This window comes from Somniosus microcephalus, chromosome 4 (genome assembly GCF_052327205.1).
Source record: "Somniosus microcephalus isolate GS21.2 chromosome 4, FLI_Smic_1.0, whole genome shotgun sequence".
NCBI classification, from domain to species: Eukaryota; Metazoa; Chordata; class Chondrichthyes; order Squaliformes; family Somniosidae; genus Somniosus; species Somniosus microcephalus.
Window position 1 is genome coordinate 310556484 of NC_140990.1, and position 16390 is coordinate 310572873.

A 16390-nucleotide genomic window follows, 5' to 3' on the forward strand; every position below is an offset into this window, starting at 1 on the left:
TGACGAGTCTCGAATGGTGCTGAACAGTGTGCAATCATCAGCGAACATCCCCACTCCTGACCTTTTGATGGAGGGAAGGTCATTGATGAAACAGCTGAAGATGGTTGGGCCTAGGACACTGCCCTGAGGAACTCCTGCAGTGATGTCATGTGATTGAGATGAATGACCTCCAACAACCACAGCCAACTTCCTTTGTGCTAGGTATGATTCCAACCAATGGAGAGTTTTCCCCTTGATTCCCATTGACTTCAGTTTTGCTAGGGCTCCTTGATGTCACACTCGATCAAATGCTGCCTTGATGTCAAGGGCAGTCACTCTCACCTCATCTCTTGAGTTCAGCTCTTTTGTCCATGTTTGGACCAAGTCTGTAATGAGGTCAGGAGCTGAGTGGCCCTGGCGGAACCCAAACTGGGCGTCAGTTAGCAGGTTATTGCTAAGTAAGTGCTGCTTGATAGCACTGTCGACGACACCTTCCATCACTTTGCTGATGATTGAGAGTAGACTGATGGGACGGTAATTGGCCGAGTCGGATTTGTCCTGCTTTTTGTAGACAGGACATACTCGGGCAATTTTTCACATTGCTGGGTAGATGCCAGTGTTGTAGCTGTACTGGAACAGCTTGGCTAGGGGCGCAGCTAGTTCTGGAGCACAAGTCTTCAGTACTATTGCCGGAATGTTGTCAGGGCCCATAGCCTTTGAAGTATCCAGTGTCTTCAGCCGTTTCTTGACATCATGTGGAGTGAATTGAATGGGCTGAAGACTGGCATCTGTGATGCTGGGGCCCTCAGGAGGAGGCCGAGATGGATCATCCACTCAGCACTTCTGGCTGAAGATAGTTGCAAATGCTTCAGCCTTGTCTTTTGCACTCACGTGCTGGGCTCCACTATCATTGAGGATGGGGATATTTTTGGAGCCTCCTCCTCCTGTTAACTGTTTAATTGTCCACCACCACTCACGACTGGATGTGGCAAGACTGCAGTGCTTTGATTTGATCCGATGGTTGTGAGATCGCTTAGCTCTGTCTATCGCATGTTGCTTCCGTTGTTTGGCATGCAAGTAGTCCTGTGTTGTAGCCTCACCAGGTTGACACCTCATTTTTCGGTATGCCTGGTGCTGTTCCTGGCATGCTCTCCTGCACTCTTCGTTAAACCAGGGATCTCCCGGCTTGATGGTAATGGTAGAGTGAGGGATATGCCGGGCCATGAGGTTACAGATTGTGGTTGAATACAATTCTGCTGCTGCTGATGGCCCACAGCGCCTCATGGATGCCCAGTTTTGAGTTGCCAGATCTGTTCAAAATCTGTCCCATTTAGCACGGTGGTAGTGCCACACAACACGGTGGAGGGTATCCTCAACATGAAGATGGGACTTCGTCTCCACAAGGACTGTGCGGTGGTCACTTCCACCAATGCTGTCATGGACAGATGCATCAGCAACAGGTAGATTGGTGAGGACGAGATCAAGTAGGTTTTTCCCTCTTGTTGGTTCCCTCACCACCTGTCGCAGACCCAGTCTGGCAGTTATGTCCTTTAGGACTCGGCCAGCTCGGTCAGTTGTGGTGCTACCGAGCCACTCTTGGTGATGGACATTGAAGTCCCCCACCCAGAGGACATTTTGTGCCCTTGCTACTCTCAGTGCTTCTTCCAATTGGTGTTCAACATGAAGGAGTACTGATTCATCAGCTGAGGGAGGGCGGTAGGTGGGAATTAGCAGGAGGTTTCCTTGCCCATGTTTGACTTGATGCCATGAGACCTCATGGAGTCCTGAGTCAATGTTGAGGACTCCCAGGGCTACTCCCTCCCGACTGTATACCACGGTGCCACCACCTCTGGTGGGTCTGTCCTGCCGGTGGGACAGGACATACCCAGGGATGGTGATGGTGGTGTCTGGGACATTGGTTGTAAGGTATGATTCGGTAATTATGACTATGTCAGGCTGTTGCTTGACTAGTTTGTGGGACAGCTCTCCCAATTTTGGCACAAGCCCCCAGATGTTGGTAAGGAGGACTTTGCAGGGTCGACAGGGCTGGGTTTGCTGTTGTCGTTGTCGTTTACGGTGCCGAGGTCGATGCCGGGTGGTCTGTCCGGTTTTATTCTTATTGTTTTTCGTAGCGGTTGTTTACAACTGAGTGGCCATTTCAGAGGGCATTAAGAGTCAACCACATTGCTGTGGGTCTGGAGTCACATGTAGGCCAGACCAGGTAAGGACAGCAGATTTCCTTCCCTAAAGGACATTAGTGAACTAGATGGGTTTTTGCAACAATCGACAATGGGCAACAATACAAGCATTCCCCAATGGGTGAACTGGAGACTGAGCAGATTGAAATATGTCCCTAAACGCCTGTCCAGGATGGAAATAATAGATTATTTTTAAATAGATCAAGATCTCAAACCTTTGGAATCTAGCTGGGAGTTTCCAAATATTACTATTTTTTCCTATTCTTTCACTTTCGATTTCGGATAGGCAGCTCACATTTCCGAGCATCGTTCGGTCTAAAATCTAAGCTTCAAAGAGATCGGTTTCACAACATTGAGAGCACAGTTGGACACTCACCCTCCCAAAAAACTGAGCTCATTCCGAGGATCGACAGGAGTCGAGGCTGAAACTTGGTTCTCCGATGAGGAAAGCCAAGGGATGGCTGGATTTCCCGTGTTAGTAGCAGGACTGCTTGTCGACCTGGACTCAGTCAAAAGTAAACTAGCCATTTACTTTCAAAGCAAAAGGAAATCTGGCGGAGGAGAGTGTGAGATTAAAGCGTGGGTGGAGGATTGGCTCTCTAACAGAAAGCAGAGAGTTGGGATAAATGGTTCGTTCTCAGATTGGCAACCAGTAACTAGTGGTGTTCCGCAGGGGTCAGTGCTGGGTCCCCAACTCTTTACAATCTATATTAACGATTTGGAGGAGGGGACCGAGTGTAACATATCAAAGTTTGCAGATGATACAAAGATGGGACGGAAAGTAGTGAGTGAGGAGGACATAAAAAACCTGCAAAGGGACATAGACAGGCTAAGTAAGTGGGCAGAGATTTGGCAGATGGAATACAATACTGGAAAGTGTGAGGTTATGCACTTTGGCAGGAAAAATCATAGAGCAAGTTATTATCTTAATGGCAAGAAACTGGAAAGTACTGTAGTACAAAGGGATCTGGGGGTCCTGGTGCACGAAACTCAAAAAGTTAGTATGCAGGTGCAGCAAGTGATTAAGAAGGCCAATGGAATGTTGGCTTTTATTGCTAGGGGGTTGGAATATAAAAACAGGGAGGTATTGCTGCAGTTGTACAAGGTATTGGTGAGGCCGCACCTGGAATACTGCATACAGTTTTGGTGTCCATACTTAAGAAAAGACATACTTGCTCTCGAGTCAGTACAAAGAAGGTTCACTCGGTTAATCCCGGGGATGAGGGGGTGGTCATATGAGGAGAGGTTGAGTAGATTGGGACTCTACTCATTTGAGTTCAGAAGAATGAGAGGCGATCTTATTGAAACATATAAGATTGTGAAGGGGCTTGATCGGGTGGATGCGGTGAGGATGTTCCCAATGATGGGTGAAACTAGAACTAGGGGGCATAATCTTAAAATAAGGGGCTGCTCATTCAAAACTGAGATGAGGAGAAACTTCTTCACTCAGAGGGTGGTAGGTTTGTGGAATTTGCTGCCCCAGAAAGCTGTGGAAGCTACATCATTAAATAAATTTAAAACAGAAATAGATAGTTTCCTAGAAGTAAAGGGAATTAAGGGTTACGGGGAGCGGGCAGGAAATTGGACATGAGTCTGGGTTCGGAATGGTCATGGCCCTGTGGGTAGTGGAGTGGGCCCAGGGGCCGTGTAGCCTTGTTCTGCTCCTACTGTGTTCTAATTCTGTTAGATTTCAGGAGATGGTTTTATTCCTGTTCCTGGCTGGGGTGGAGATCGCCTTTACAGAAGGTAAGTACTGTAGAAAATATAGGGACAGTGTGATCTCCTGGAAGAATTTCGATCGCCTAGATGGGTCGGAGAGGAATTTCCCAGATTTTTTTCTCCCAAATTGGCCATTGGGTCTTTATCTGGTTTTTTGCCTCTCCCGGGAGATCACATGGGTTCGGGTGGATGCAGAGTGATAGAAGATTTGAGGTTAGGATCAGATCAGCCATGATCTTATTGAATGGTGGAGCAGGCTCGAGGGGCCGATTGGCCTACTCCTGCTCCTATTTCTTATGTTCTTATGTTCTTACACCAGGATCAGAGGAAATTCCTGGTGTATTTTAAAAATGAACAAGGTAAGAATTGATCTTGATAAAGACATTTAGACCCGCATCGGGTTTGTACTGGTGTATAAAATATGGACACAGTGTTTCCCAGTAATAAACTCTTGGCCACTTGATAAACTTGTGGTTATGTTGAAGTATTTTGAGTGGAATTTAATGATGCGCTACTGGTCTGAGAGCACACGTTAAGGCAACTTTTGATATCTGGGGAGTGTCATTATTATTAACTGTTGCTTTCAGCAATTTAATTAGACACCATTGGCTCATCACTGCCTTGGTTTTTGAGGGCAAATACCCCGATCAAACACTGAGTGAATCGGCGCTGGAATCTTGTAGCTCCCTTCGAGCCCAACTCTCGGCTGGGAGAGCATGATCAGGGAATTTACCCTTTAATGTTATATTCAGTGTAAATGTTCCCGGGCATCCACTGAAACCAGTCATCACCACCACAGGGATATTTAATTTGAACCATTCATGTACAGAGAAGAACAAATGCATTGACCCCAGGCTCCCACTGGGAATTTACACTTGAAAGCAGCGCAAAGTCTGCTTACTTTGAGTGAGTAATCATTCAGGATGTTTGTGCCCATCCTATGTTTTGGTTCTATTTGTATCTTTTATGGTTTTTCTGTTCTCTGACTGTCCTATTAATGTAGTGGAGGAATGGCAGCAGGAAGTTACAAAGGGACACAGATTAAGTGACTATTTCCTCTGGTCGGGGAATCCAGAACAAGAGGGCAGAATACAATTAGAGCCAAACCCTTCAGGAGTGAAATCAGGAAGCACTTCTCCACACAAAGGATAGTAGAAATCGGGAACTCGCTACCCCAAAAGTCTGTGGATACTGGGTGAATTGAAGCTTTCAAGACTGAGAGTGGTAGATTTTTGTTAGGTCAGGGTATCAAGTAATAAGGAGCAAAGGTGGGTAAAGGGGGCTGAGGTACAGATCAGCCATGATCTAATGGAATGGCGGAACAGGCTGGAGGGGCTGAATGGCCTACTCCTGTTCCTATGTTTGGTACTGAATTTTTTTTTACATTTATTGGCCCGGAATTTGTGGACAGGATGAGGACAAGGGGAACCCTATCATGGTTCCGGGAGGGAGGGGAAGGGGTGAGAGCAGAAGTGTGGGAAATAGAACGGACACGGTCGAGGGCCGTTCCGCCCTTGCATCACCTTCACATGATCCATCTCCGACTCTTCCCTTCCCTTCCTCGACTTCTCTGTCTCCATCTCTGGGGATAGGCTATTGACAAACATTCTCTATAAGCCCACTGACTCTTACAGCTACCTGGGCTACATTTCCTCCCACCCCGCCTCCTGTAAGGACTCTATTCCATTCTCCCAGTTTCTCCGTCTCCGCCACATCTGCTCTGATGATGCCACCTTCCATACTAATGCTTCTGACATATCTTCCTTTTTCCTCAACCGAGGATTCCCCTCTACCGTGGTTGACATGGCCCTTGACCGTGTCCGTTCTATTTCCCGCACTTCTGTTCTCACCCCTTCCCTTCCCTCTCGGAACCACAATAGGGATCCCCTTGTCCTCACCTTTCACCCCACCAGCCTCCACATTCAACGGATCATCCTCCGCCATTTCCGCCACCTCCAGCATGACCCCACCACTAAACCCATCTTCCCCTCATCTCCCCATTCAGCATTCCGAAGGGACCGCTCCCTCCGCGATACCCTGGTCCACTCATCTATCACCCCCAACATCCCTTCCCCTTTGCCCGGCACCTTCCCGTGCAAGTGCACGAGATGCAACACCTGCCATTTTACCTCCTCCCTTCCCACTGTCCAGGGCCCAGGAAAAAAGTGAGAACTAGAGTAATGCTCACCAACTAATCACTTACCTGCTTTCTGGTGATGTCACACTTCTGTTACTTTTTTCTTGTTTACACTCACCGGTCCGTTGTAGCCTCTCCCGTGGGCCCCGCTCACCTTTAAATCAGCTCCCGTGGCCCCGCTCACCTTTAAATCAGCTCCCGTGGCCCCGCTCACCTTTAAATCAGCTCCCGTGGCCCCGCTCACCTTTAAATCAGCTCCCGTGGGCCCCGCTCACCTTTAAATCAGCTCCCGTGGGCCCCGCTCACCTTTAAATCAGCTCCCGTGGCCCCGCTCACCTTTAAATCAGCTCCTGTGGGCCCCGCTCACCTTAAATCAGCTCCTGTGGGCCCCGCGCTCACCTTTAAATCAGCTCCCGTGGGCCCCGCTCACCTTTAAATCAGCTCCCGTGGGCCCCGCTCACCTTTAAATCAGCTCCCGTGGGCCCCGCTCACCTTTAAATCAGCTCCCGTGGGCCCCGCTCACCTTTAAATCAGCTCCCGTGGGCCCCGCTCACCTTTAAATCAGCTCCCATGGGCCCCGCTCACCTTTAAATCAGCTCCCGTGGGCCCCGCTCACCTTTAAATCAGCTGCCGTGGGCCCCGCTCACCTTTAAATCAGCTCCTGTGGGCCCCGCTCACCTTTAAATCAGCTCCCGTGGGCCCCGCTCACCTTTAAATCAGCTGCCGTGGGCCCCGCTCACCTTTAAATCAGCTCCCGTGGGCCCCGCTCACCTTTAAATCAGCTGCCAAGGACTCGCGCTCTCCAGCGGATCATCCTCTGTCATTTCTGCCACCTCCAGCGTGATCCCACCACCAAACACATCTTCCCCTCCCCTCACCTTTCAGCATTCCGATGGGACCGCACCCTCAGCGACACCCTGGTCCACTCCTCAGTCACCCCCAATGGCCCCTCCCCTCCCCATGGCACCTTCCCGTGCAAGTGCAGGAGATGTAACACCTGCCCTTTTACCTCCTCCCTTCCCACTATCCAGGGCCCCAAACACTCCTTCCAGGTGAAACAGCGATTTACTTGTACTTCTTGCAATTTAGTATACTGTATTCGCTGCTCACTATATATTGGGGAGACCAAATGCAGATTGGGTGACTGCTTTGCGGAACACTTCCGTTCAGTCCATAAGGGTGACCCTGAGCTTCCGGTCGCCTGTCACTTTAATTCTCCGCTCCACTCCCACTCTGAACTCACCGTCTTCAGTCTCTTACACTGTTCCAATGAAGCTCAACATAAGCTCGAGGAACAGCACCTCATCTTTCGATTAGGCACTTTGCAGCCTTCTGGACTCAACATCGAGTTCAACAATTTCAGACCATAACCTCGGCCCCATTTTTTTTTCACATGGCAGCTGTTGATGATTCTGCCATTGCCATTTACACTTCATCTAGACTCATCTTTTGTTTCTTAACTGTCCCATTACCATCTCCTTTTGCCTTGCACCATCATCCCTTTTGTCTTTTAATCTCTCCTGCCTTCCATCCTATCACAGAACTTCAGTTTTGTTCTTTTCCCTCCTCCCCCCTCTCACTGCCCCTACACTTGCTTAAAAACCTTTTACATCTCCAACTTTTTCCAGTTCTGACGAAGGGCCATCGACCTGAAACGTTAACTCTGTTTCTCTCTCTACAGGTGCTGCCTGACCTGCTGAGTATTTCCAGAATTTTCTGTTTTTATTACCTTCATAAGTATGTACTTGACAAATGGAACACCACATATGTGACACGTAGAGTCATAGATTCATAACGGCACAGAAGGAGGCCATTTGGCCCATCGAGTCTGTGCCGGCACTCTGTAGAGCAATCCAGTCAGTCCCATTCCCCCTGCTCTATCCCTGTAGCACTGTAAGTTTATTTCCCTCAATTACCTATCCAGTCCCTCCTTGAAAACATTGTGTGTCTCCGCTTCCACCACTTCCGTCGGCAGCAAATTCCAGGTCATCGCCACTCGCTGCGTAAAAAAGTTTTTCCTCACTTCCCCCCTGTATCTCTTGCCCAAAACCTTAAATCTGTGTCCACTAGTCCTTGTGCCATCAACTTGTGGGAACAGCCTTTCCCCGTCTAGCCTATCCAAACCTGTTATAATCTTGTACACCTCTATCAAATCACCCCTCAACCTCCTTTGCTCTAATGAAAACAAATCCAGTTTCTCCAACCTGTCCATGTAGCTAAGATCCCTCATCACCAGACCCATTCTGGTAAATCTCCTCTGCACCCTCTCAAGGGCCTTCACATCCTTCCTAAAGTGTGGTGACCAGAACTGGATGCAATACTCCAGTTGTGGCCTAACCAGCGCTTTATAAAGGTTCAGTATAACTTCTCTACTTTAGTACTCAATACCTCTATTTATGAAGCCCAAGATCCCATATGCTTTGTTAACCACTCTCTCAATATGTCCTGCCACCTTCAGGGACCTATGCACATTAACTCCCAGGTCCCGCTGTCCGTGCACACTCTTTAAAACGATGCCATTAAGTGTATATTGCCTCTCCCTGTTCCTTCTGCCAAAATGCATCACCTCACACTTCTCTGTATTAAATTCCATCTGCCATTTGTCTGCCCGTTCTACTAGTCTTTCTATGTCCTGTTGCAGTCGATTGGTATCATCCTCACTGTTTGCCCCCCCCCCCAAAGTTTGGTGTCATCGGCAAATTTAGAAATTCTACTCTGTATTCCAATATCCATGTCATTTATATATATCAAAAAAAGCAGTGACCCTTGGGGAACACCACTGTCTAACTTCCTCCAGTCTGAAGAACAGCCATTTACCACAACTCGCTGTTTTCTGTCCTTAAGCCAATTCATTATCCAATCTGCCACTGACCCACCTATTCCGTGAGCCTTCTATGAGGTACTTTGTCAAACGCCTTCCAAAAATCCATGTAGACAACATCCATTGCATTCCCTTCATCAGTCATCCCTGTTACTTCATCAAACAATTCAATTAGATTAGTCAAACACGATCTGCCTTTTACAAATCCGTGTTGGCTCTCCTTAATTAGCTTAAACTTCTCCAAGTGCCCGTTAATTTTTTCCTTGATTATTGTTTCTAAAACTTTACCCACACTGATGTTAAACTGACTGGCCTGTAGTTACTAGGATTGTCCTTACACCCTTTCTTGAACAATGGTGTCACATTTGCCCCTTTCCAATCCTCAGGCACCTCCCCCGCATCTAGGGAAGATTGGAAAATTAAGGCACGCCCTTCCGCTATCTCTTCCCCCAATTGTCTTAGCAATCTGGCATGCAAGCCATCTGGACCAGGCGACTTGTCCACTCTAAGCTTACCCAGCCTTTCTAGTACATCCTGTCTATCAATTTTCACCCCTTCCATTGCTTCTATCTTTTCCACTTCTACCGATATTTTGTCAGCATTCATCGCCTTAGTAAACACCGATACAAAGTACTCATTGAGTATTCTAGCCTTGCCCTGCACCTCTAAACATATATCACCTTCTTTGTCTCTAATAGGCCCCACCCCGCCTCTTACTACCCGCTTACTGTTTACATGCCAGTAGAAGATTTTTGGGTTCCCTTTTATGTTAACCGCCATTCTACTCTCATATTCTCTCTTTGCCAATCTTATTGTCATCTTCACATCCCCTCTCAACTTATTGTATTTGGTCTGGTTCTCCCTTGAAGAATTTACCTGACATGCATCATACACCCCCTTTTTGTTTCATGATCTTCTCTATCTCCCTCGTCATCCAAGGAGCCCTTGCTTTGGTTCCCTTACCCTTCCCTCTTGTTGGAATGTACCTCGCCTGTACTTGGAACATCTCCTCCTTAAAGATCACCCATTGTTCCATTACAGTTTTTCCTGTCTGTCTTTGGTTCCATTTTACCCTGGCTAGATCTTTCGCATCCCATCGAAGTTAGCCCTATTCTAGTTTAGAACTTTCGCTCTAGATTGTTCCTTGCTCCTCTCCATTGTTAACCTACATCTTATGATACGATGATCACTCGTACCCAAGTGTTCTCCCATAGACACTTGGTCGACCTGGCCCACCTCATTCCCCAGCAACAGACCCAGCAATGCCCCTTTCTAGTTGAGCCAAGAACATATTGGTCAAGGAAATTCTCTTGAAGACATGTCAGAAAATACCCCCAATAGCGTGATCATACCTATTTGCTCCTCAACTCTAACCAAATGAATTCTGTCCTTGTCCCCTCAAGAACATCATTCCTTTCCAACACCACAATGTCTTCCTTAATCAGTACTGCCACCTCACCTCCCTTTTTTCCTTCCCTATCTTTTCTGAACACCTTGTACCCTTAAATATTAATTTTTCATAGTCTTTTCTTAGTCTGTTCCTATCTAATATGGTGCTACTTCCGCCTCTAGTACTATCTTCTCTAGTACTATCCAATGCACTCACTCTTTTATGCACCTTATTCCTCTTTTCTACTCCAATATGCTGGTGCCCATCCCCCTGCCAAGCTAGTATAAACCCTCCCCAACAGCACCAACAAACCTCCCCGTGGGAATATTGGTCCCGGCTCTGTTGAGGTGTAACCCATCCGGCTTGTACAGGTCCCGCCTTCCCCAGAAATGGTCCCAATGCCTCAGGAATCTAAAGCCCTCCCTCCTGCACCATCTCTCCAGCCATGCATTCATCTGTTCTATCCTATTCCTGTACTTATTAGCACATGGCACCGGGAGTAATTCGGAGATTACTACCTTTGAGGTCCTACTTTTAAATCTCTATCCTAGCTCCATAAACTCTGCCTGCAGGACCTCATCCCTCTTTCTGCCTATGTCATTGGTATCGATATGGACACGACCTCTGGCTATTCACCCTCCCCCCTCAGAGTGTCCTGCAGCCGCTCAGTGACATCCTTCACCCTGACACTAGGGAGGCAACATACCATCCTGGAGTCACGTCTACGGCCGCAGAAACGCCTGTCTGCTCCCCTAACTATCGAATCCCCGACCACTATTGCTCTTCCACTCTTTTTCCTCCCACCCTGTGCAGCTGAGCCACCTGTGGTGCCGTGAACTTGACTCTGGCTGCACGCCCCAGAGGAACCATCGCCCTCACCAGTACTCAGAACAGAATACTGGTTGGAGAGCGCGATGCACTCTGGGGACTCCTGCACTACCTGCCTGGTCCTCCTCTTCTGTCTGGCGGTCAACATTTCCCTCTCTGCCTGCATACTCATAAGCTGCGGGGTGACCACCTCTAGAAACGTGCTATCCACGTAACTCTCAGCCTCGCGGATGCACCGCAGTGACTCCAGCCGCCGCTCAAGCTCCGAAACCCGGAGCTCGAGTTGCCGTAGCTGGTGACACTTCCTGCACATGTGTTTGTCCAGGCTACGTGAAGCATCCAGGACTTCTCACATGGCACAGAATGTGCACTCCACGGGACTGAGCTGCTCTGCCATGTCTCTACTTAATAGACTAAGAACTAACCCAGCAGAAATAAACTTAAACCTTAACAAAATCACTCCACAGCTACTCACCAATCAGCTCTTTCCCTCTATTTAATAGGCTATTAAATAACTTAGCAAAAATAAACTGATAAACTTAAAAAAAATACATTTACCAGCTACTCACCAATCAATTCCTTCCCTTGTGCCAACGTCACTTATTTTTTACTCTGACATCACTTTTTCCTGTCAGGCAACCATCCAAGCGCAGCGCCCTCTACAGGTCATCCAGGGTCTGTGTGAACAGGGCAAGCTACTGTGTACCTCCTTAACCAATCAGATTGAAGAATCAGTGCTGAGTCACGAAGGGTCAGTTGGAATATTTAATTCAATGTCAAATCAGGTACAGAAAGCAAAATAAAGAGAGGGAACGAAAGATGGGATTAAGAGAGAGAGATATAAGAGACAGAAAGAAAAGTAAAAAAATGAATTGCATTTAAAAAAAATTTCCAGCAATAATTAAAAGCAGAAGGATTGAGACTCCACACTTGTAAAAGTTAATTTTCAGTACCAGAGACATTGTTTGGCAGTAATTAAAAGTTACCACATGGTTAAAAGTGTACTTAAACTGGAATGGACAAGCCCTAAGATTATTTTGGTGAGTTTAGTACTTATGAGGTAAGTACAGCAACTTCAAGTTGTTCAGCGTATATGATGGTAAGTCAGACGGTGACAGACAGTTTTTGGGAAGTTTTTGGAGGAGCAGGGCATCTCGGACAGCAACTTCCGGATTCCTGTGTTTAACTGCGCATGTGTGGTTACCGAAAGTTGCTGTCCGATCTGCACATAAATAATGGTGAGCGCTGTCAGACTCACGGTTACATTTAACATCAAAATCTCGCCCAATGAGTCCAGTGGCAGGGTGCCAATTTGTCAGACTGCTCTGTCCTGGATGGTGTTGAGCTACTTGAGTGTTGTTGCAGCTGCACCATCCAGGGGCGTGGTGAGCATGCTATCATACTCCTAACTTCAGCCTTTAGATGATGGAGAAGCTTTGAGGGGTCAAGAGGTGAAATACTCGTTGCAGAGTTCCCTGCCTCTGTCCTGCTCTTGTAGACATGGTGCTTTTGTAGTCACGGTTCAGTTAAACTTCTGGACACTGGTGACACCAAGGATGTTGATGGTGGAGGAATTGGTGATGATGTTGCTGTTGAAGTTTAAGGAAAGAGGGTTGGGCAGTTTCTTGTTTGGGGTGGCCATTACCTGACACTTATGTGAAATTAATGTTACCTCCACTTGCTACCCCAAGCCTGGATAATGTCCAGGTCCTAATGTAGCCTGACTGAAAATAGTATAATCTCGGTAGGTAAATGATGAAAACAGATTTTAATGATTAAATGCAATGAAGTCTGATAAACCACATCTTGGCGACTGTGACTGGAAGCAGTAAGCCAACCGTTAATGGATAAAGGGAGGTTATTCTTACCAAATTCTGAATGAAAATGATTGATGTTTATTCTGTGTCATCAGTGCAGAAAAATGTTGTGAAGAACGAGTTCCACACGGTGCGGCTGTTAGACCCGGAGCCAGTCCAGCTTCTGGTTACGCTCTTTCAGGAGGACAGTAGTAGAGGAAGTTCTGGGAAGTCCATTGGAGTGACAGCAGGCACCAACAGAGAGCCAGCAATAGAACAAAGTCAATTGGTGACCAGTTCACAAAAACAGAATGAACATGAACAGGTAAGTCACTTCTCATGTGAATGTACATTTCCGTTATTTATTCTTTCCACCATGATGTTTGCCATTAATTGGGTTTTACAAAGAAGATTACTTTTAAATAGTACAAAGACAAACATTTCTCATTTTGTTGATACATATTTAAAGATGTAAATGTAGGATTGTATATAAAACTGATCTCAGAAGTTTTAACCGTCCCGCCGTCCAAGAAATGATGACATAGAATTTAAACATAAATTATAAGCGTAAACATAATTCCTGTCACAGCCAAAACCAAATAATCTGCCTTCATGCTCAATCTGCCGCTCGATCACATTGTTTTCAGTGATTACACTGTCGGCCATGGCTCAGTTGGTAGCACCCTCGCCTCTGAGTCAGAAGGTTGTGGGTTCATAGTCCCACTCCAGAGACTTGAGCACAAAAAGCTAGGTTGACACTCTAGTGCAGAACTGAGGGAGGGCAGCGCTGTCGGAGGTGCTGTTTTTCAGATGAGACGTTAAACCGAGGCCCTGTCAGCTCTCTCGTGTGGACATAAAAGATCCCATGGCACCATTTCAAAGAAGAGCAGGGGAGATATCCCCGGTGTCCCTGCTAATATTTATCCCTCAATCAACATGACTGAAACAGATTATTTGGTCATTATCGCATTACTGTTTGCAGGAGCTTGCTGTGTGCAAATTGGCTGCCGTGTCTCCTACATTACAACAGTGACTACACTTCAAAATACTTAATTGGCTGTAAAGCGCTTTTGGATGTCCTGTGGTTGTGAAAGGCGCAAGTCTTCCTTTTAAGATTATTAGCATATTTGGTACTGGGACTGGCTTTTGTTAAAATGAATGGTAACTTCCTAATGGGTAAAGACTCTGACTGGTATAATACAAAGCTATACAGACCATAAAGTTCCAGATCCATTTCCTGGTCTGTTCTGACTCTGCGAATCTCAGCTGGGGCAGCAGTTATGTTGCCACAATGGACTTCCCCACCTCGAGACATAGGCGGGAACAATCACTTACGATTTTGATCCCTGATCGCTACTGAGTGAGATCTACTGGAAAGTATATGTGGCTGTTGGGTGAGGATAGGAGTGGACTCATCTGTGCTGGCTCTCACAGTCAAATGGCTGATGACACAGCTATCTATGTTCAGACATGAAAAATGTCTACTTGAATTAGATACCAAGGGCTAAAAATTGAGTAGCGCCCCATTTGCGCGACAAAAATGGCCGCCCCGCACCTCGCCTTTAAATTGCGCTTCCCCGGCTGCAGGTAGGCCCCCCTGACCCCGTCAGACACAGCGTCTGGTGGTAAGTCAGGGGGCGCTCCCAAAGATTGCGGTCGGGGCGTTGCGCACGGCAATGGCGTCATTGCCGGCGGTGCAGCGCCGCGGGGCACTACCGGTTAGCGCCGTCGCTAACCTCCCGCTGAATTCCGCGGGAGGCTTGGGCGGCACCCCACCCGGGCACTAGTTGCTTTGTGCCCCGTTAACGCTGTCTTAGGGCGCTCCCTGGAGGCGCAAAGCAACTGAATTTTTACCCCCAAAGGTATAACAGTGTCTGTGACATTGTTCCCGGTGAGCAGACCGCTCACCGACTTCAATGGAAATAACCGCACATGCGCGAAAAATTGAATGGGCTGCGCAGCCCGTTAAAGGACCCATGCACCCAAAAATATATAACAGGGAACATTGGTCTGTGATGGAACCGTACCGCAGCATGAGCCAACTCATTCAGGGGAGCAGGAGAGAAAAGTGGGGAAAAATAGAAAGTGAATTGACTATTTTTTGTTTTATTTGTATTTTTTTTTTCATTTAATTTATATCCAATGCACCATTACTTTGTCTAGAACAATGTAGTCACCTATTGCGTACAGTACTCTATTTCTGCTTTCCTTTCTGCAGAACCCGGCAAAAGAATTTCAAAATCAAGGATTCCCAGTTCCAGTGGCAGAGTCAGGTACAGACTTTGTTTCTGCAGATCAAAGTACATCCTGCTATGACCCTCGTTATGTGTCACAGTCATTATTTGAGGAAAAAGGGTCCTTCATGTATGCATTTTTCTCTTTCAGTTTTGGAATCCTCCGAGAGAGAGGAAAGCAGCTCCAACCAGCTGCTGGTTCGCAGTGACGGTCCAGTTGATACAGATGTTGTTGCAATGTATTTTGAAAGAATTGCACCAGATGTGGAAATCTCTGTAAATGACGAACGCTCTTGGTTTGTGACCTGCCCGAGCAGTGATGGTAAATGTCGATATCATTAACTGTATCATCTGAGAGAAAGAGAGAGATAGAATATGTGGCAGGGATGAAAATGATAGCAGCCTAGAAATGATTGCATTCCATCAATGCTTACCACTTCATATGACATTATTTTGTCGAGCATTCGTGTGCTAGTGTTGCGCGAAGGAATTCGTAGACTTTAGATTTTAATACACAAATGAGGCAAGCCTTAAGATTATTCAATAAAAATATTGTTAGAAGGAAGCACTCTCTGCATTATACTATGATAACCTACATCCTAGGGTACTTAAGGAAGTGGCCCTAGAAATAGTAGATGCATTGCTGATCATCTTCCAACATTCGATGGAATCTGGAACAGTACCCATGGATTGGAGGGTAGCTAATGTTACCCCACAATTCAAAAAAGGTGGTAGAGAGAAAACAGGGAATTACAGACTGGTAAGCCTGACATTGGTAGTGGGGAAAATGCTAGAGTCCATTATAAAAGATGTAATAGCAGAGCACTTCGAAAACAGTGACAGGATCGGACAAAGTCAACATGGATTTACAAAAGGTAAATCGTGCTTGACGAAACTACTGGAATTTTTTGAGGATGTAACTGGTAAAATAGATAAGCGAGAACCAGTGGATGTGGTGTATTTGGACTTTCAGAAGGCTTTTGATAAGGTCCCGCATAAGAGATTAGCGTGTAAAGTTAAGGCACATGGGATTGGGGGCAAGGTATTGACTTGGATAGAGAACTGGTTGGCAGACAGGAAGCAAAGAGTTGGAATAAACGGGTCTTTTTCCGAGTAGCAGGCAGTGACTAGTGGGGTACTGCAGGGATCGGTCCTTGGACCCCAGCTGTTCACAATATATATTAATGATCTAGACAAGGGAACTAGATGTAATATCGCCAAATTTGCAGATGACACAAAGCTGGGTGGGCATGTGTGCTGTGAGGAGGATGCTGAGAAACTCCAGGAT

The 16390-nt window shown here is 46.8% G+C and overlaps 1 protein-coding gene across 3 annotated transcripts in view; it reads left to right on the forward strand.

The window, feature by feature from the left end:
- Nucleotides 1–2473: 2473 nt before the first annotated feature.
- LOC147120591 (protein mono-ADP-ribosyltransferase PARP14-like) overlaps nt 2474–16390 on the forward strand; it is a 169310-nt gene continuing 155393 nt past the window's right edge. The window contains exons 1-5 of one of the 3 annotated variants that reach the window (XM_085986719.1): nt 2474–2771; nt 4224–4255; nt 12985–13193; nt 15087–15141; nt 15254–15424. In XM_085986719.1, the coding sequence (XP_085842845.1) occupies nt 2635–2771; nt 4224–4255; nt 12985–13193; nt 15087–15141; nt 15254–15424 (604 nt within the window). In that variant the 5' untranslated portion in view covers nt 2474–2634. Of the gene's footprint in view, nt 2772–4207; nt 4256–12984; nt 13194–15086; nt 15142–15253; nt 15425–16390 lie in introns of all 3 variants that reach the window. The other 2 variants (XM_085986720.1, XM_085986718.1) reach the window with 2 other exon arrangements.